The sequence below is a fragment of the Zootermopsis nevadensis genome, unplaced genomic scaffold (genome assembly GCF_977971745.1).
Source record: "Zootermopsis nevadensis isolate Lab colony 2312 unplaced genomic scaffold, Znev_1.0 Znev_ptg000023l, whole genome shotgun sequence".
In the NCBI taxonomy this organism is placed as follows: domain Eukaryota; kingdom Metazoa; phylum Arthropoda; class Insecta; order Blattodea; family Termopsidae; genus Zootermopsis; species Zootermopsis nevadensis.
This window is the reverse complement of record NW_028259155.1, coordinates 5,383,563-5,405,422: the sequence shown is the minus strand read 5'-3', so window position 1 is coordinate 5,405,422 and position 21,860 is coordinate 5,383,563. Positions and strand designations below refer to the sequence as shown.

At 39.6% G+C, this 21,860-nt stretch overlaps 1 protein-coding gene across 5 annotated transcripts in view; it reads left to right on the top strand.

Moving 5' to 3' along the window:
- The window catches only part of CRMP (Collapsin Response Mediator Protein), a 118,376-nt gene that overhangs the window by 82,409 nt on the left and 14,107 nt on the right, over nucleotides 1-21,860 (top strand). For 4 of the 5 annotated variants that reach the window (XM_087354484.1, XM_087354482.1, XM_087354485.1 and 1 more), the window contains 6 exons: nucleotides 11,375-11,469; nucleotides 12,420-12,493; nucleotides 14,142-14,252; nucleotides 14,844-15,151; nucleotides 15,786-15,899; nucleotides 17,916-18,148. In XM_087354484.1, the coding sequence (XP_087210610.1) occupies nucleotides 11,375-11,469; nucleotides 12,420-12,493; nucleotides 14,142-14,252; nucleotides 14,844-15,151; nucleotides 15,786-15,899; nucleotides 17,916-18,148 (935 nt within the window). The remainder of the gene's footprint in view (nucleotides 1-11,374; nucleotides 11,470-12,419; nucleotides 12,494-14,141; nucleotides 14,253-14,843; nucleotides 15,152-15,785; nucleotides 15,900-17,915; nucleotides 18,149-21,860) is intronic. The other variant, XM_087354483.1, reaches the window with a different exon arrangement.

Here is a 21,860-nt window from a genome sequence, read left to right as displayed (position 1 = left end):
GTTTTCCTCCGGGGGCTTCCCCGGTTTCTCCGTGGCATCCCAACAATTACTCCATTCACACACAGAAGAAGGCAATGGCAAACCACTTCTGGATCATCTGCCAAGAACGTATATGAACAGGTCCCAGTCCGAGAAAAGGATGGAAGGATCCTGTTCATATGGACCTGTCGTCAGACAGAACACTAAATAATAATAAGATGAGGTGGTCTAGCGGTTAGAACGCTGGCCTTGTAATCCTGGGTTCTCGGGTTCGATTCCCGGCGGTGCCCGAATTTATAACTTGTGTTGGGTAAGGCCGTGGTCTAGGCAACACGGAGTTTTCCTCCGGGGGCTTCTCCGGTTTCTCCGTGGCATCCCAACAATTACTCCATTCACACACAGAAGAAGGCAATGGCAAACCACTTCTGGATCATCTGCCAAGAACGTATATGAACAGGTCCCAGTCCGAGAAAAGGATGGAAGGATCCTGTTCATATGGACCTGTCGTCAGACAGAACACTAAATAAATAAATAATAGCAACGTGATAAGGAAATTAACCTGAAATGTCTTTAAGATGTAGGCTATAAAATATAATTAGTACCTGTTAAAATTGTTCATGTGTTCGTAATAAGCCTGTCAGGCTTTGTAGCAACGCGCACGTAATTAATGCCTAGAAGTCACGTAAGCTTAAAAATTCATCGCTGGTGTATAAATGGGTGTTGTAAGGTTTGAGGTGTATCGCGAATATTTATAATAAATTTGATATTGGCAAGTTATAAAGCATTTAGCATTTACCATCGATGGTTTTTGATATGTATTTATGGCCGTGCCACGTTTTCGTGAGTCATCTTGTGTTTTTTACGTTGCTTATGTTCAGAATATATGAACAAGTCACGTGTCTTTTTCGGGGAAAAAAATTTTATAATGACATATTATTACGTCGTATTCAAACCTCAGTTTACAATGATCCTGAAATTTCTCTGTTGACTTTGTTTTATCACAGATTCGTTAAACTCCCGAAAACACTTTTACTTAACAAACTCATGCAACACGCCTTTTATGGAACTAGAAGGTTCATTACCATGTTAACAAGAGCTTTGAAACCAATTCCCACCCCATACTGTTTTCGTAAGATCTATTTTAATATTATCCTCGCCCGCATTGCTTTATCCAGGCCTTTTAACAAAGATTGTATACGCTATTCTCATCTCCCCCATGCGCGCTACGTGTCCGCCAATCCCACCCCCTTTTCTTTCGATAATCCTGATAATATTTAATGAAGAGTTAAACCGTTCGTAATGTGGATTAAAATAAGTTGGGTTGTCTTTTTTCCTCTGTTATCAGTTCCAGTGTAAAGTGAAAGCATGATAACACCATCAAATGTCGCTTATCTTTTGCAGACTAACTTAGCTGCTGCTTAAATTGTCGTCAGATTTTTCCTCAAACGACAGAACTTGCCTGTAGTTTACATTACGTCAAAGAACACGAACTTTTCATGGCTTCTGACGGTCATATGATGATAAAAACGTGTTCCTGACGTAAAACTACATTCATTGACAGACGAAAGCGAGTTTTATCGCGTGAAAATTCAAATTTTAATTTTTAAACTTGGAATGGATATTTGATTAACGAAATAGTTTGGTGTCAGATTATCAGTTGTTGTAATTAAAGCCAATAGACAGTCACTATACCAAATTTTTGGGTAATGGAAACAGTTTATGGGTCTATAAAGTAAAGCTGTCCCACTATACGCCATGTAGGCGCTTGGGGGGAGAGCCCGTATAGCTCCTACTCATTCCTGACCTCGACACTAGATGGGTCTGTTCCTCAGTTAATTATCGAAACGAATTTAACGCTGGTAATTACCAACAGGAATACATTTCGTTACAGAAGAACATAGTCTACCTTTTTTTTCTCCCAGTAGATTCGCGTTTTATGATGTAATTATTAAGACTAAATAAAGAAAGAAGCCATAGATATGTTTGATTGGCGTTCTTACGTGTACTTGTTACTCGGATGCTTGATTCTCCGAAATTAAACTCAAGTCGTTAAAGATGAAAGTCCGGAAATACAAGACGGAAATTATCTTTAGGGTTCTATAATAGGGACTCTGTGTTTAACCAGTAATTATCGGCCTCTGGCTGTCGTGATGAATGGGATACACGCTTCCCCCCCACCTCCCGCGCCCCCCTTTTTTTTTTTTTTGAAGAGTTGTATCTTCTCGTTTTTTTAAGTATCTGCTTTGTTCTCAATGTAAACTTAGTTAAAAATAACTTAGTTACAAAGATGAATGAGGGCTCAGAAATTATTTATTTTATCTTAAATTACCAGTCATTGTTTACGTCTGAAATTATAACAAGTCTGTTTCCTGAATTTCTTAGGAAGTGGAATGAAATGATTGTTAAATTAAACAGGATGCGGATTAAGGGCGGACAAATACAGATGCCCCTTTGTACGGTGAAATGAAGCATTCCTTGATATGGCAGGTGTTTCGACTCGTGTCAGCCCTTCACCTGCTCGTGGAAACTTGTAGACGTACAAAGGATTATGTTGGCCAATTACGGTTCTGTTGTGTTTTAGGTTGTGACATTTTCGTAGTGTTTGTAATATCGATCAGAAATAATTACGAATGTACTTGAAGGTGGGTTGTCGTGTGCGTGGAGCCCCCGGACTTAGATGTTTCGGAATTTATATTTTGTTAATGCCACGGTGGTCTAGCGGTTAGAACGCTGGCCTTGTAATCCTGGGGTCTCGGGTTCGATTCCCGGCGGTGCCCGAATTTATAACTTGTGTTGGGCAAGGCCGTGGTCTAGGCAACACGGAGTTTTCCTCCGTGGCATCCCAACAATTACTCCATTCACACACAGAAGAAGGCAATGGCAAACCACTTCTGGATCATCTGCCAAGAACGTATACGAACAGGTCCCAGTCCGAGAAAAGGATGGAAGGATCCTGTTCATATGGACCTGTCCTCAGACAAAACACTAAATAATAATAAGATGAGGTGGTCTAGCGGTTAGAACGCTGGCCTTGTAATCCTGGGGTCTCGGGTTCGATTCCCGGCGGTGCCCGAATTTATAACTTGTGTTGGGCAAGGCCGTGGTCTAGGCAACACGGAGTTTTCCTCCGTGGCATCCCAACAATTACTCCACTCACACACAGAAGAAGGCAATGGCAAACCACTTCTGGATCATCTGCCAAGAACGTATATGAACAGGTCCCAGTCCGAGAAAAGGATGGAAGGATCCTGTTCATATGGACCTGTCGTCAGACAGAACACTAAATAAATAAAATAAATAATGTTGTTTGTATATGGCGTAATAAATGTGTTTGATCTTTCTGTTTGTGACGATAGGCTGATCGTAATACTTTGTCATCTGAAATTTGGTATTGTTATAAATTATAACGCGTATAATGTAGGATTTGAGATGAGTACGAAGATGGCTGTATTCTGGGTTATAGCACCATGTGGTCTGATTGACGTTTTACCAACGTTGTAGAGGTCCTTGATCGCCCTGATGATGGAGGTGGCAAGGACACCTCACCAGACTACACCCAGAAGACAGCCATTAAGATTTATAATGTTTTTGTTTCGGATATTTATGTGCTGAAGAATATTAACATGGTGTTGTAGAGAGCATTTGAGTTTGTGTGTGCCTACAACCTGTTACTCGTTTTAAATCTGTGTCGAAACAAAACTTGTTTTAAGATGGACGGCTGAGTTTTAAAGCAGATGTTCCTGAAGCTTAACCAAACGCCACGCCTTGCAGAAGTATGGGATTGAGTTTTTAGCTCGAGGCATTTTTTTAACCTCGGCACTAAGAATGGGGGCCCCCCGTTTGATTTTAACCCCCCCTCCCCCCCTTTCGGATTCGACTCCGGTTTTGTAAAGTCTTAGCGGCAGTTAATTGGTAGCGAATTTGTGTACGGTTTTGAGTGGCCTGGATTCGATTCCCATTGAGGTTATTTTTAATCATTTTGTCTGTAATGACTTTTAAGGTTTATTTATTTTGTAACCCTTTATTTTTTTATTTCTTATACACGAGGGTACAGTTGGATTCTCAACGTGACATGTTGGAAATAAACACTTTGCCTTTAAGGCGACTGTACGTTGTCTCTCGTGCAAAGACAATGCTACTTTTAAGGAAATGAGCGGAGTGTTTTTGAATTATTGTGACTGTCTTTTTGACGTAAATACGTCTATAAGGAAGGGTCATTCGGCGAAAAAGTGTAACAATGGTTTATCAACAAATAAACAACAATGGTTACCTAAGGAACTTCTATTTACTCGGCATTGTTGTTACCTATAAAACATTTCATTACATTACTTTACATTACATTACATTCAGCTACCACAGACCCATCTTATTATTATTTATTTAGTGTTCTGTCTGACGACAGGTCCATATGAACAGGATCCTTCCATCCTTTTCTCGGACTGGGACCTGTTCATATACGTTCTTGGCAGATGATCCAGAAGTGGTTTGCCATTGCCTTCTTCTGTGTGTGAATGGAGTAATTGTTGGGATGCCACGGAGAAACCGGGGAAGCCCCCGGAGGAAAACTCCGTGTTGCCTAGACCACGGCCTTGCCCAATGTCTTAATCAAACTTATCTCAATTGTATAAAGGAAATATTTAGAATAAAGCCAATATATAAACTTCCTTTCCGTATAGACGTATTTACGTCAAATTCTCCGGAACTTTGGTTCCACTGACAACTTTTTAACAGTTTAGTGGTTTTATTCAAAGGTCACATTGTTATTCCTGCAAATATATTTTGTCACGTGTGTCTAGACTGGTTGCAGTGTACGAACAAAGAAGAGGGAAAATTAAAACATCGCTTTGAGGACATGAAAAGTTCGTCATTGTACGGAATGATAATTACAAATGTCTCGTATCACCATAATTTTCATGAGGCAATTATACATGATAATGAAATTCAGCGTGCTGATAGTCACTATTGGGCGGACATGTTGGCCTACTATGAATGTAGTTCAGGCTAATATAAATAGCGCTTGTGGAGGGTCTGGTTAAGGGGAGACAGAGGAAGTAGCAGATGTGGTGGAATGGCAGAGCGCGAAGAAACAGCAATCCCTCCGAACTGAAGAAACACGCACACAAAACGGTGGCATGACGTATCACAATTGGGAGGAACACGAAACAGATTATGGTCAGAGGTGTAGTAATAGTTTTAGAACAGAAAAGAATTATGATTAATGATGACACTGTTGATGACAATGACTTCTGAAGTGGTTTGTTCGCGGCGTGTGCTTTGACTTCATGTTTATTGCCGATTATAGTCTTCTCACATGGAACTTACGAGGTGCGATCGGAAGGTTTCCAGACTGCGCGTATAAAAACCCGTACACTTATCTCAGGTATTAAATTCATCCATCACCCTCGAAGTAGTTCCCCTGGGAGTGAACAAAACGATCCCAGCGCCGCTGCCAAGCCTGGAAGCATCCCTGGAAATCTTTCTTTGTCAGCCTGTCAAGCACCATCTGCGATTCTGCCTGAATCTCTTCTATCGTCTCAAATCTCCTTCCCTTTAGCTGAATTTTCATCTTTGGGAAGAGGAAACCTTAGAAAGGAAGTTGGGGTCGGTTCTTGCAAGATCTTTGAGCTCCTGACAAACGAGAAATCGATTCTGCTTCTGGTCCTCAGACAGGAGCCTTGGCACACGCCATTCCGAAATCGCAGAGGGTCGGTGTAATGCACTACCAAAACACCCGTAACTAAGAAACAAATGCTAATTCGATGATGCCGGCTGGCACACTGATTCACTATGAATGTAGGCCGCACCCCCTACCGGCAGAAGCTCGTACTACATCCGGTTCGCCCTCTATTGACACAGTCTGGAAACTTTCCGATCGCACCTCGTATGTCGCCTCCATCTTTACTTCACAACACGGAAGACCATAATCGAATCGTATACAATCGATCCACTGCGAGATATAGTCGAATTCGTCTTGGCTTCTCAATGGCTTTACCACGCACTGTTCTATGAGGTGCGTAGTATCAGCTAGTTTTTGGTTGAGCGATTGGTACTTGGGTTATTTAACGATGCTTTTTCGGTGTCGTAAGTTATATTTGTGCTTTGTAACAAGGACAGAAAATCAGTACAAAGTATTTTAGACTTTAATAGTTTTTAATTACGACGGCAAACGCATTTGCTTTGGTCAAGATGACGAATGCATAAAAATTGTTGTAATAAGTACAGAAGTTTGTTATTAGCCTACCTCAGATTGTTTTATAAGTTACTTATTTTGTCTTGTGTTAACTTCAGCTACATGTTTTATTGTTCTGACAACTTAGTAAGTCAAAAATGGTAAGATAAAACGCGGTAAATATACCCTGCAAGCAGGCCGTGTTTTCTTGCCTCCGGTGTTTTCCTTGATGTTTACACTTCCCCTGTTGATAACATTTTTATTTAAATTCGTCTGGTAACAGGGAGGGTTACTTATCTTCCTTTGCCATGCTGTCCATTATTAAAACACTTCGGCAAAACACGTCATTTTTTAAGTTGTAATTAAAATATTGCACTCTAATTAACTAGCGTATTATTGGTGACAGTATCCAACAATATAAACACTATGTAAACATCTCCCACTATAAAAATTGATTTGATTTACAACTATTCCAATATGCGTACCTAAAGTGGTAAAGTTTTCGTCAACATAATGACTTCGGCCGTCTATGCATAAAAATTTCAAGTAAAATGTTTTTGACAATTGAGGTTCGTTAGCATCATTGTAGGATATTGTAAACCACGGAAATAAGGTCTGGATAACGAGTTTGGCGGTGGATTGCATCCGAAAGATGAATTTGAAGCATTCACAAATCTTTGTAAAACTGTTTACCTGATAAAATATGGTCGGAAGAGTGAGGTTATGATCCCAAAATTTGTCAGCGTTGTAATTAATACTTAGATATTGTTTGTTGTGACGTTGTAAATGTTTTGAACCCGCGTCCTCGAAGTTGACATTCGAAGCGTGAGGCACTCCATGTGATTTTGAAGCGTTGGGTTTGTCGGTTGTTGGATTTTTATGTCATACCCGCCATTTTCCCGTGGCCTTCAACACGCGACTTATGTAGTGTAAATAAACTGTTAAGTTGCTGTGATGAACTGCCCGACCTTGGACACCCGATTCTCGTTTGTTTCTTCCCCCCCCCCCCCCCCCCCCCCCATAACGCATATCCACGCCGCGTTCGTCAACTGGCAATTTTTAACATTGACCCCGGTTGAGTGGTTAACAACGGCCGCTTTGTACTGAGAATGTACCGAGTTCGGGTGGCGAGACGCATTTGTTTGTATTTGCCAGTCTCTTGTAGAAAACTCTGGGGTAATAACCTAGTCACGCTCGTGGGTTACTGTTGGTAGCCGTTCTAAAGGAATGCCTTGCTCCTCCACCGATTCTAAATAACGAATTGTTCTTTCATGAGCTATCTACCGCACTGCGCCGTGTTTTACAGTTCTGTAATGCAGTGTCACACACCTGTCCACTGCCAACGCGTCAGAGACGAAAAGGACAGAATGCAGCACAGATAATAAACTAGTCAGTCAGGTAACAGCTGAAAAGCGTTGCTCGTAGTCTGAACCGTACCAACTGTACACATTGTTACTGAAGTGTTTATACGAAACTACATTTCAACAATAATTTATTTTGTTCACAACTTCGTGCTTAAAGTATGCAATATTTAATATATTTCGTAAATTAATATCACATCCGTTTTGGTTGTTATTTATCTGAATAATATTGAGAAATGTGGGATATAGATAGTTAATGAATAAGAACTAGCTACCATTGTATGTCCTCCGGCAAAGTTATTTACAGTAAAATTTCGATAGTACTAAATCATTCTTAGATAAAACTTGGGACCTTGGTGACTGCCCCACACCGCAAAAATATCTTTGGTGAAATTACGACAAGAGACATATTCCACGAAAAGTATGAACTTATTAACTACAATTTACAAATTCGGGTTCTCGTAAAATTCTGTTCCGCAGAGAAAGATTTGACGCTTGTAAATTAAAATTGACAAAATCAAATTTGAAGTGACACTGTCACAATAGAAATTAAGTAAAGACAGCCATCTTCAAATCCTACAGATTAAATCCGTGAGTTATGTGGTGCCGGGTATCGACTAATGAACTGGTCGGACCCATCACCAGTGGGTGTGGAGAAGGCCTTCAGATATAGACAGCAGCTGCGAATATTCATGAGGTAGCCTTCCAGTCTGGAAGAAGGGGGGAGGGGCTAACAACTTCGCGCCAACCGAAGGCATCAGACTTCTTTAGCTGGCTGTTGTTAAAACGACAGTGAATCATTTGGTTCTACAAAAGTCTGGATTTTCTTTCTAAGCCTACAATGAGTGTACTGTGTTAGACTTACAAGGACGTTATTCTATGGACCTTGTAACCTTTACTATTGGGGTTTTGGGGGCATTTTAAGATAAATGCAGGCCTGCCTGTCTATAAGGATCCCCAGTCTTCCGTAAGAATAATACGGGAATAATAGTGCAGACGTAGTCTACCATATGGTCTGAGAATAACAAGGGATCTTTTTCTGCAGACCCAGCCCACCATTGTAGTGTATTCAGCTCGTGGTCACTGCACCCGGCATGAGGATTGACCTCACAGCGCCTTGTGCCTTCTAGATCTGAGATGGCGGGTGACCCCACGGACTTTCAAGTGGAACAGGAAGTGTGTTACCCCGCGTTTTAAGCACGATATCCGTTTCACTCTACGCATGCGTGCGTGTCATAATAACTTGAAGCGTTCGTTTGCTTAGCTGCTACAAGATGTCAGTCTCGGCTGTCTCCTGAGTAAAGGTTTTTCGACGTTTTCTGCAGACAGGTTTATGGGATAGTTTCTTCTAATATGCCACGACCGCTTCCACGCTCTTTTTCCAGTTCATAAATCATGCTGCCGATCAATTATACTTAACCTATGCATATTAAAAGTTTACATTGAATAAACTCGAGAATAAATAAATAACATCTTTGAAATGGAGCCTCGTTTTTTGTGTTTGTGGTAGGGACTGAGGTTTTAAATATCATTTAGGTATTGTGTGTATGTGTATTTGTCTTTCGCTGATTAAGGACATTTTTGAACAGTGATATTAGCGGGGCATGTAACGCATGGGGACATGAAAAATGCTTACAAAATTTTGGTTGGATGGTCTGAATTGAAGAAATCACTCGGATAGATAATATTAAAATGGATCTTTGGGAAATATGGTTGTAGGGTAGGCCCGCGGAGGCATTTGAAATAAGATAACGTCTTTTTACCCTTTCCCTGGCAAATTCCACCCGTTTCCTGGCAAAATATGAAAGAAAAGTTACCACGTAGTGACCCTATCATAAATCCTTATTGTTAGGTTAAGTTGTTCTTTGCAGGGATTGAAATAACTTTGTCGACGATTGCAGATGTGCAGGCCCCAGAAGCGACTTCTTTCTGATATTTTTATTGCAGATCTTACTGTGCAAAAGATCGCACCCAAGTTAAAATCAACAATTTTTTTTATATTTTGAGTTTTTGTGGCAGGAAAAGAAAATTGCTTCTCAGTGCAGTGGTTATGATATTTTTATTTATGGAGACGTACGTTACTAATTAATTTTGTAAAAATGTGCTAGGGTACTTCCCTGCCATTTCGTGTTTGTCGCAGAACGGGTTTATAGGACTCCTCGCCCTCGGATCATTCCACACCTAAATCCCGCATTTCCCACCAGCCAACCGAACCTAACCTTGAAATACGACATAAAATGAGAACTTGCCAATAGAAAGAAAGTCAGTTACTAATAATTCTTTTTATTTTTAAAACTTTTATTAAGCTCGGTTAGTGGTTAACAGTAGACGTACATTAATTACTGTTCTGTACACCATTCGCCGTTTTTAAATATTCGCCTTTTCCCCCCATTTGTATCTATTTTGCTAACGTCAGTATTTGGTTTTATACACTTGAGATTTTCAGTCGTTCTTTACGTATTAACGTGCTGTTTGTTTTACGCCAACAGCGTTCTGTATAAAAATATGCTAAAGACAGTCGTATTCGATAATTGGTAGAAAGCGTATGATTAGGGCAGTAAAATATTAAACAAAATTCTCATCTAATTTAGTGTCGGTCCTTTCTTATTTCAGATTTCAGGAAGTCGAATAGTTTATTTTATACCCCCCTCTCCCCTCCAGAAGTGTAATTGCGGTAAGAGAAGTTAATGCTTCATGTTGCTCGACACTCTTCCTTTTATATACGTGATGCAGTTTGAAAATTTGCGCAGCTGCTCCTGGTACGAAAGTCATAGACTATCTGCAATACAACTGAGCGAGTCGTTCTGTATTGATCGACTGTTCAGCTGGAGTCTGAGTCTTGGGCCGCACCCTCACTCCACTGGACACGTGGCGCCCGCCTGTCGGCAGAGGGTTGAATCACGTGCTTCATCTCAAATCTGTCTCCCTTGTATGCTCTGCCATTATCGATACAATCGAACAACATGCGATATATTTACACAGCAAAGAATCGCATTAAACCCGGCTAATTACTTCCGTATAACCTCAATAACTGGATTTAGGTTTAAACAGAAGATTATTGAAGTAGTGAAAATAAACTTTACGTTTTAGGTATGTGGGGGGTAATGTGTCGTTTGTGGTGTTATTATATACCCAGAGTAGCTTTCAACACATGGCTCCTCGGCCCATTGTGACTCGCAGCATTTTAATAATCGAAAAATCATTTGCAAAACACAACAAACACTTTATATTTCCCCAAGATTAGTTGGCAAGCATGTAATTTTTATACATTCGTAGTTTATTAACATTTTGTGCCAGAGATTCAGCTAAGCAATTTTTTTACAAGTACCAACTTAATATGGAAAAAAACATGACGTGTGGTTGTATGTCCCTTTTCACATTTGGGGTGACCCGTTAATGTTGCTGTGGGTTTCAGTGGTTTCTTTATGGTCAAAACCAAAACCTTGTAGTAAAATAGGGAATGGTAAAAATAGTAAAAATACTTTTACTTTTTTCTATTTATGTTGATGAATATAAATATAATAATGACTTTGTAGGATTTGAGGTTATCACGGTGGTGATTTTGAAAATGGCTGTGTTCTGATTTGTTGCGTCTTATAGTCTGGTAGAAGTTTACCGGCGTTTCAGAGGTCCTTGTTGCCTCCATCATCAGGGTGATGAGTGTTCATTGCAATCTTAAATAATCATGACATTATTTAAAGGTTTTTTTCCTCAAATAAGTGAAACTTATCTGCTACTATGTAAGTTATAGTCTAATCTACCGAGAAACGTTACGTAAATTGATGGAAGAACTGTTTGGATTGTGATAAAGCGTATTTGTAAACATGCGCACATGATAATTTAAATTTATTTCTCTTGTTTACAGAGTGCGCAGAACAGACTGCTAATTAAGAACGGCAAGGTTGTGAATGAGGATGGAATGGTAGATAATGATGTCTACGTAGAAGATGGTGTTGTTAAGTAAGTACATTTTTATCTTGGTTTTTCTCCAGGTACTGAGGAAATGTAAATTTGCGCCTTCTTCTGTTTTCCCGAAGGTATTTAGCGTTTCCCCTGTGTTCATTATAATTCAATTTGTTCTCTTGGCTTAATTCGGACGTTGCGAGGAGATATATAACGAGCGTGGGAGGGGTGGGGCCTTGTGACGTACGTGCACATGCACGAACACTGTGTCTTGTATTCGGTGAAAAAGTCTGATGTTGGCATTTCTTATATGCATTTTCAGAGGCAGTAAGTCGTGAGATCGGGAATTGGTCACGTACAACCTGGGTAGTTTTATTCTACAGTGTTCACTCTTCTGATCATATGAAGGAATTGTGTTGTTATCTGTTTATAATTTAAAGTAATTGGCATTATCAATCTATTTATTTACTCCCGCCGAAGTTATGTACTTGGTCAGATAATGTATCAGTGATGGATGAACGGTTTGTAGTGTTAGTGATGGTGATTGTGATAATAACACTGATAATAGGAGAATAGCAGCAGATTTAAAGTTTTGTAATTTTTTCAAAGCTTATTACACATATTTTAAAAGAATTTGTAAGTTTCTTATTCCAGTTAAAACTAGGATACATTAAAATGTAATTAGTAATACGACAAAAAAAAACAGACGAAGATTTGCAAGGGTGGGATTGGGCGTAGAGAGTTGACTGACCAAGAACAGTTGACCTCTGAACAGCGACGTATAGAACTAAAACATCAGAACTATTTAACAAATACTGATCATTCGATATATTACGATTACGAAAACTGACTTTATGATCTGTTTTTATTTTAGAGAAAGCGCTCCGAAAGGAGCGCCTTGTTCTAGTGTATTAAAATTTATTGCTTTGTGGTTGCACTGTCTAGAACTTTGCAACAGAAATTATTATCACGAACATGGAATTGTCAATTTGTGTTCTGATTTACAGGCAAGTGGGCCGAAACTTAATAATTCCTGGAGGAACAAGAGTTATAGATGCTAGAGGAAAATATGTCATCCCAGGTAATCTATAGAATATAATTTATCTGCACCAAATGCTGTTTTGCTTCCAAATTACAAAATTATGTTGTTTAACGTGGCTTGTAACCCAAGAATCTTTCATCAGTGTTCTTTCTTCATGTTTCATGGTTATAGAAGGCATGACTGTTGAATCCTAATATGGAAAGTAAGAGAAGTAGTTTATCAAGAGCTGTGTTTTTAAATAAATACACAACTATGTTATTACAATTTTCTGTGAGAACAAATTCTATTCAGATATCTGTCTTCTGGGTTATTGCGCCGTGTAGTATGGTAGACGTTTACCGACGTTTCAGAGGTCATACTTCCTCCGTCATCAGGGCGATGAACATTGACCAGACTACACAGCGCAACAACCCAGAAGACAGAAATCTTCAGACTCACCACTGTGAAAACCTCAAATCATACAAATTTTATTCAATTTTTATTCGTCTCTTCAAATAGTTGTAATGTAAATGTAAACTGCACTGTAATGCCAAGTCCACACCTGCAGATTCTGCCATAACCTAACATAATGCAACACAGGATTTCAATATTCATTTCTGGACGTGATAGTGAATGCCCGCACTTGCTTTGGTGGCATAATGTAATGTCGTTTGGTGTTCGCTGAAAAACTGACGGCAGTGTGGATTGGGTTAGGTCACCAAGTATTTTTTGGGAAGCCTGAGGGGAAGAGACCGCTGGAGAGACCTAGACGTAGATGGGAGGATAATCTCAGGCGGGATCAATGGGAGATAGGAGTTGAAGGAGACTGGATTTCGTTGGCCCAGGACAGGGTCCGGTGGAGGGCTTTGGTTAATTCGGTGATGAACCTTCGGGTTCCGTAAGCCATCTGCTTGGTTGGGTCCACTATTTGGGAAGCCTGAGGGGAAGAGACCTCTGTAGAGACCTCGACGTAGATGGGAGGATAATGTCAGGCGGGATCTATGGGAGATAGGAGTTGAAGGAGACTGGATTTTGTTTGGCCCAGGACAGGGTCCGGTGGAGGGCTTTGGTTAATTCGGTGATGAACCTTCGGGTTCCGTAAGCCATTGGTTGGTTGGGTCCACTATTTGGGAAGCCTGAGGGGAAGAGACCTCTGGGGAGACCTAGACGTAGATGGGAGGATAATCTCTGGGAGATAGGAGTTGAAGGAGACTGGGTTTTGTTGGCCCAGGACAGGGTCCGGTGGAGGGCTTTGGTTAATACGGTGATGAACGTTCAGGTTCGGTAAGCCATCTGGTTGGTTAGTTCGTGTGGATTGGGTATTCCGTGAACTTAACAGGTGCATACGGACAGAAATAATGTCCACTGTTACATCAAGGAAGAATATGCAAATGTGGACCCGACTTAATTTAGTTTTAGGTAACGCTTATTGAAGTTCACTTTTGTAACTTTTTGTTTCCCCTTGACTCATAAAAAATTTGACCTTAGATGTTTGCTGTTGATCTGTTACTCAAGTCTGTGTTGGAGATCCTCATAATTTTGTCGAATTTCTTAAATTAATTTAGAAAGCATGTTGGATAATGTGTATGAACTTGGTAAGTTTGATGATTAGCAACATTGGCTATTGTTAGTGTATTACCTTTTTAGGCACGTTTTGAATTAAAGTTTGCAAAACTTTTTCTCTTCGCTTTGCCGTGTTTTTGAACAGGTGGCATTGACCCTCACACACACATGCAGCTGGAGTTCATGGGGACGGTGTCCGCTGACGACTTCTACCAAGGGACTAAAGCAGCGCTGGCCGGAGGGACTACCATGATAAGTAAGTTGGTCCAACATTAAGAAAATTTAATGAAACCTTTTAAAGAATTAAACTGTAGCAATGTGCGAACCTGGCTGTTATAGTAGTTTTTTTTATTAAACTGGCACGAAGTTTCAATTAATTGTCTTTACTTATAACCTCGAGGCCTACAAGTTTTTTAGGCAAGGGTGAACGTGGTTATAGGCCTTAAAGAGGTTGATAATTCATGATTTAAGGCACTATTTCTCTGTATTAAGGATTCAGTTAAATTTCTTTGTAGTTGAAAAGGTTCAGGTATCAACAAAATTGCCAAAAATTGGATATTTGTTACTTTTTTTTTTTTTTGGTTGGTTTGACTTCTAATGACTGTTAAAAAATGTGGGTCTAAATATTACATTTGACGCTGCTTTCTTTATGACTCGAAGTACGATAGCTTTTAAATTATCCTTATTCACAAGCGAGGCATTTTGTTGCCTATACTGGAATTTTTAAGAAATATAATTTCCTTAAACTGTATATTTGTATTTTTTAAACCTGTTCAGTAGGGTTAATGTGAGTCATGTACTTTGAAGTAACTTAGAATAGACCGTAATCACTCTTATTGGATTACAGTTGACTTTGTTATACCGAAGAAAGGCGAATCCCTCATCGAAGCATATCGAAGCTGGAGGGAGAAAGCAGACGAGAAAGTTTGCTGCGATTATGCGTTACATGTTGCCGTTACGTGGTGGTCAGACAGAGTGAAGGAGGAGATGGAACAGCTGTGTAAAAATGATGGTGTGAACTCTTTTAAAATGTTCATGGCATACAAAGACACTTTTATGCTGCGAGACCATGAGCTCTACGGTGTGTTTGATCACTGCAAACAACTTGGGGCAATAGCTCAAGTGCATGCCGAGAACGGAGATATTATAGCGGAGGTGAGTGCCGAACCGGTCAGAACGTCTCTTCTGTTCAAGAATTTAATCTTGATTTAGATTTTATTCTTAAATACTACTCTGATTAAGGATGGTCAATACATTTTAGCTTCTGAATAATGTGGATGGGTTTTGGAATTTTGACAGTGTCACAACTATTCGAGAATCGGTTCGTTTCATTGTTTAAACATGTGTTTTCCATGATCTACTTGGTTTTTAACATATTCCTCTTTTTATGTGGAATATTTAATAGTTTGAGCACCTTCCAGAATATTTCAAGGTCATTACCCTTATCTGCATGTTTCTCGGTGTAAACAACAATTATTTCCTTGGAACTGAATCGACACACTGATCTTTGTAATGGTGAAGTATGGTGTTTTCTTTGTGGTATGGGATGAATTCCTATATGTATTATTTTGACGAACATCAGCATCAAATGTTTAAAGAATTTTCGTGTCTTTTGTTTAACCTGTAGGTTTATTTCCAAAATCTTGTCAGTAGCTTCAAGGCATGTTATTTTGGGTCATTTCTCGGTGACATAACATAGGAATTACAGTTCATTATGAGATAAAATGTCACTGAAATTACAGTATGCTGAAAAAAGTAACAAGATTGAAATATGTTTGTTGGGTTTCAGAATACAAAGAAGCTTCTGGCTAGAGGTGTAACAGGGCCAGAAGGACACGCACTGTCTCGTCCGGAAGACGTAGAGTCGGAGGCAGTTAACAGAGCATGTGTCATAGCAAATCAGGTAATAGACTCACACGCTCAGATTTGTGATTTCGTTCTGCGTGTGTGTAAGAGGTGTGCACCAGGTGTTGGTCGGAAATCCTGAGGGGAAGAGACCGCTGGGGAGACCTAGAAGTAGATGGGAGGATAATCTCAGGCAGGATCTATGGGAGATAGGAGTTGAAGGAGACAGGATTTTGTTGGTCCAGGACAGGGTCCGGTGGAGGGCTTTGGTTAATTCGGTGATGAACCTTCGGGTTCTGTAAGCCATCTGGTTGGTTGGGTCCACTATTTGGGAAGCCTGAGGGGAAGAGACCGCTGGGGAGACCTAGACGTAGATGGGAGGATAATCTCAGGCAGGATCTATGGGAGATAGGAGTTGAAGGAGACTGGATTTTGTTGGCCCAGGACAGGGTCCGGTGGAGGACTTTGGTTAATTCGGTGATGAACCTTCGGGTTCGGTAAGCCATCTAGTTAGTGTGTAATTGCAGAGTTTAATACCATCTCAAAGATTTACTGAGAACATGATCTGAAGAGACTGAAGAGAGCCCAGTCAAGGGTGGCTGTCTTTGACCTAAAGTCAAACCTGGGACCCCACAAATACAAAGCAGGAATGCTAACCACTCAGCCATGAAAATGGTATACCAGAGTTTACAGACTATGATGAATATATATGTCATCTTGTATTAAGGCTTTATTGAAAGTAAATGCATAGAAATTTGTGTAAGAGATTTAATACGTAGGGACGCTGTAAGTTGACGTCTGTTCAGTCGTTTTTGAAGTTGTAAAAGAACTTTCATTACTTAGATTCTTGCCTACATTCATTCTTCATTGTGAATTTTGATAGGCTTAAATATAAGCTGTGCAGTCTTCTGGTTACGTATGCAGCGAGATGAATTCTTTAGTTTGGGCGTGTTGACAATAGCAGCTGGTATTCGTGTTTAAAATATGTTTAAACTTTTCAACTATTTTGCAGTGATTTATGATTTTTAAGATTGTGAATTTTCAACATCTGTATCTCCGCTTTATGCTTTGATGTTGATAAGTGTAATGTGGTTATATTTGAAGCATGGACAAACTGATGTTTTGGTTTTATTGGGTTTATTTATATTTTATCTTATTTTAGTGGCTTAGTTACGGAATGAATAACGACTCGTTCTTCATCGCATTTGCACATTAGGAATGCGTCAGATTTTTATTTGATGTGGCAAATGAACTTCCACGGGATTTTTAGGGACAAACCAACCGCGTATAATCTAAAGATTTTGTGCACGTGGTGGATGGTAAAGATAAAAATGAGAGACAGTTTTCTTAGCCGGCTGATTCACGAAGCTTCCGGCTTATGTGTGGCTTTATTCGCAGGGTGGTCAACTTTATAAAAATTGGTTCATTTTGTTTTTATTATGGATTGTCACTGGTTATCACAGTGGTGCATATGAAGTTGGCTGTATTCTGGGTTGTAGCACAATGTAGTCTGGTAGATATCCACGGTTTCCGAGGTCGTTGCTGCCTCCATCATCATAGCAATTAATCCTAATATTCTGTTGTGCCTAATCTCCATATTACAGGAAAACTTTAGAAAATTTCTAGTTTTGGACTTTAACATTTTAATTTCATTGTTTTTGTTGCACAGAATCTAAAATAAGTACCCTAGAACAAACTTTGTTTCACCTATGCCAGTTTGCAGGTAGAAGGAAAACAGATGTGTATGGTGCACTATATAATCCATGAAGCAATGAGCAAAAATGTACTGTCTTGGGAAATAATGTTTGTACTTTGAACAGTAAGCTCCTTACCTGCGACCCCTCTAAACCCTCTGTTCGCGTTTTCTTTTATTTCTGACTAACGAATGCACAAATGTGCCCCGACTACTGTAATTATAATTTTTCTGCGTGTTATTGTGTAGAGATTTTTTTAGACATGGGAACCAGATTGTGATTTGACTAACGAAGTTCATTTGTCAATAATTTGATTAATTAAATGGAGTGCGGGAGCAATTAATCTAGTCACAACATGTATTTGCATGGTTTTGTCATAGGTAAGTTGCCCACTGTATGTAGTGCATGTGATGAGTAAGTCAGCAGGAGCCATGTTGGCTTCAGCCCGTAATAATGGTTACAAAGTCTATGGAGAGACGGTAGCTGCCGCACTGGGTACGGATGGAAGCAATCATAGGCATGCCTCCTGGAGACATGCTGCGGGATATGTGATGAGCCCCCCTCTGAGAGATGATCCCACGACTCCAGACGCTCTAATGGAGTTCTTGGCAAAGTGAGTAGTGCATTGTTCACTTTGAAGAGGTCGAAGTTCGTAACAAAGTAAATGCGTACAACTAAATTTATGTTGGTTTCTTATATTTGGTTTTAGTCCCAGGAATAGATATTTTAAATTAATGAAGTCTCGTACCTTGAATACACGGGCAATTCCTTTGAAGAATGCAATATTCTTATCCTTTTTTTTTTTACTTCATTTTAATTTTTTGTAAACAGATAACTGCTTAAGTTTACTCTAAAATATCAATGTTGAGTATGACTCAGTTGAAGGTGAGGTTATGTGTGACTTTTTTTGCATGATTGTGGGATTGACGTTTACCCATTAACACCGAGCTAATGCTGTCTTATTGTTTGTGAATGTGTTAAATTGCATGAATTTTAGATTGGGGTATGTTTTGAATAGCTTTTTCACTCTAATGCCTATGTATTGCTCATGAATTTGATTAAGTCATTGTACAGCGCTTCGCAGAGTAAATGGTGTTATGCAATAGTTGTTTCTATTTTACAAAATATTGAATGTGCTTATGCCTTGGTGCCGGAGTATGAAGTTCTTTAGTGATAGAAGAATTATTTGTGTAACTCGTTTTACGTGCACTCCCGCCTTGCTTACTGCAGTATCGGGCCCTTAAAATTAGGATATCAAACAGGTTACAAGGAAAATGACAATTGTATGGTGTTATGATACTGAAATGTAAAATAACACTTAGTCATTCTTCAGCGGAGACATTGCCTATCTTTTCAGTTTATAAATTTTTCAAGTTATAGCTACATATGTTTTTAGTCTTCAGACGGAAAACAAAGCATATTCCGCATTTCTGTTTTTTGTTCATGGTCAGTCTTGACAGTGACTCTTCTGGTATTATCTTTTGAAAAGTTCGCTAGGTTTAACGTTGTTGTGTTTGAAGGCTCCATGTGTATTTTACATTCAAATGTATGTGTTGGGAAACACCTTATACAAGATATGCAATATCTTTTGTTACAAATGTATGAAGTGAATCCATGTGAATTACATATTCTGCTGAGGGCTTACAGATACCAGCCATAGTTTTCTTACATTTTGCAAAAGCCAATTAATGCGCTGTTGTGATAAAGAGAATTTTATGTTTTCCATTTTATTATGGTAAAATTAAATACTGCAAAAAGCAATTGAAACCCTTCTCAACTTTTATGGCGTAAATCAAACATTTTATTTCTGTGCACTGTAGTCTGCTGCTTCGATGACTGCGTTTCAGAAAATCAGCTTTGTCGTTTGCTTATAAGTTTTGCGTGAATGAATGTATCCATTCTTGGGGTGATAAGAGTTAGGAAAAATCACACCAATGTTTTTTTATACTTTTTAGCTATGCTTAGTGCGTACCCTGCGGCAACGGTGTGTAAACTCCAGCCATTTGTAATTTTTTACTAAGTATAGGTATTTCCAGAAACTGTTTCTAGACATAATATGTCTATGTCTTGTGGTTCTGGATTACAGTAAGTTTCTGTATTGTATTACCAAATATACCACATGTTTAATGGAATTTATACCAGAAGACTCTTAATCTAATTAGCACTTTGTCACCGACTGTATACAGCTGAAATAATATACGAGGGTCGCTCATTAAGTAATGCCCCATATTTTTTTCCTCAGAATATATTTATTCAAGATGGCTGAAATTTAGTGACAATATAAATCAATGTTTCCTTTACACATACTATTTTTCCACATAGTCCCCATCAACTTGTACGGTTTTACGCCAGCGTGGAACAAGTGCATGCATGCCTTGCCGGTACCAGCTCTTGTCCTGTGCACGTAGCCATGTCCTCACTGCTTGAATTACGCTCTCGTCATCTTCAAACCTTGTTCCGCGGATAGCATCTTTGAGTGGCCCAAAGAGATGGAAGTCGGAGGGTGGATGGGGCAGCACCGTCCAACCCAATTTGGTGATTTCTTCCCGGGTTCTCAGACTTGTGTGAGGGCGTGCATTGTCGTGCAGGAGCAAAATTTCTGCTGGATGCTTGTGAGGCCGAACTCGTCGGAAACGCTTCTTGAGGGTTTCAGGGTCCTGATGTACGCGTTTGAATTGATGGTCGCACCTCTTGGCATCACATCCACAAGAATGACCCCATCACTGTCCCAAAAGACAGTCATCATGACTTTTCCGGCGGAGGGAGTTGTCTTGAATTTCTTCTTTCTCGGTGATTGAGGATGATGCCAATCCATTGACTGCCTTTTTGTCTCCCGCTCAAAGTGGTGTATCCAGGTTTCGTCACCTGTAATGATCCCTCAGCATCAAAACACTCCAACAATTCAGAAGAAATTGTTTTCCTTTGAATCCTGTGGTCTGCTGTGAGACTTTGTGGAACCCATCTTGCGCACACCTTCCAATATGCAAGAGCCCGGATAATTGCAATTACACTTCCACTGCTAACTGAAAGCTGTTGGGCCAATTGTCGAGTTGTGACGCGCCGATCCTCACGAATAATGGCATCCGCGCGGTTCAACATGTCTGGAGTGGTGGCTGTGGCAGGACGCCCAGAGCGCGGCAGATCACGGAGCTCGGTTTCTTCACTTCCTGAAGCTTTAACTCTCTTAGCCCAGCGACCAACGGTGCTCCTATCGACTGCACAGCTTCCATACACAGCACACAAACGTTTATGAATGTTCACCACCGTTTCTTTTTCAGCAACAAGGAATTCAATTACAGCTCGTTGCTTGTAACGAGAGTCGTTCACAGACGCCATTTTAACAGTTCACTACAGCTCCGCCATCGGTTGGATTCATTTGAAACTCCGTACACGAACGCGAGAAACATCAAATCTCAAGCATGTAAAAGTACACTTTTCTATCTTCATTATTGGCTGAGAAAAAAAATGTGGGGCATTACTTAATGAGCGACCCTCGTAAGTTATTATGAATGTGAGATTTGAGGTTTTCGTGGTAGTGAGGATGGTAATACCGTTTTGGGTTTCGGTACAGTGTGGACTTATTTGTTAATGCCAGCGTTTCATGGAAACATACAATCTTCGTCTTCAGCTCTGAGGTATTATCATAGTAGTATGAAATTAAAGTAATAAAAATTTAGTTGTAGCTATAATAGTAAGTAAAATTCGAGTCCCTCCGTCATATGTAAAATTTAACATTGTTAAATTTACATATTTTTTACCAAAGAGGAAGAAATGAAATATAAACTCAGTTGGCACAAATAAACAAAACAGATGAGATCAAATAAAAGAAATAAATGTTAGCTATCATATCGATTTTACTGGCAACTCTTTGGTCATTGTTTCAGAATTTCTGCAAGTTTCTATGTCATGATTTGTCTGTTTAAGGTTGTCGTATTTGAATGACAGTCTTGCCATCACAGGTGCGCCATCTTCTCACAAATGAGACCCTGGTGATCATATTAAAGCAATATAACTATTATATCTTGTCTCAAGGAAATACATTTTCAGAATGTATTAGTTTTGAGTTATAAATGTGAATAGTTTCGTAACAGTTGTAACAATGTATTTGAGTGAATTGTAAACCAGCCAAGAGATCACTCAGTTATGTAGACATCTTCTTTACCACAGCATTTATTTCTTTTAGGATGTTTGTGATTTCAGGTATCCTTAATATCTTGAGTTCATAAATTTTAATTCTGACCTTTACAATCATGTGACACTGAATGTTACAGTTGAGTGATTGGCAGTCCTGTTTCATACTTTGGAGGTTCCAGGTTCGGATCTTG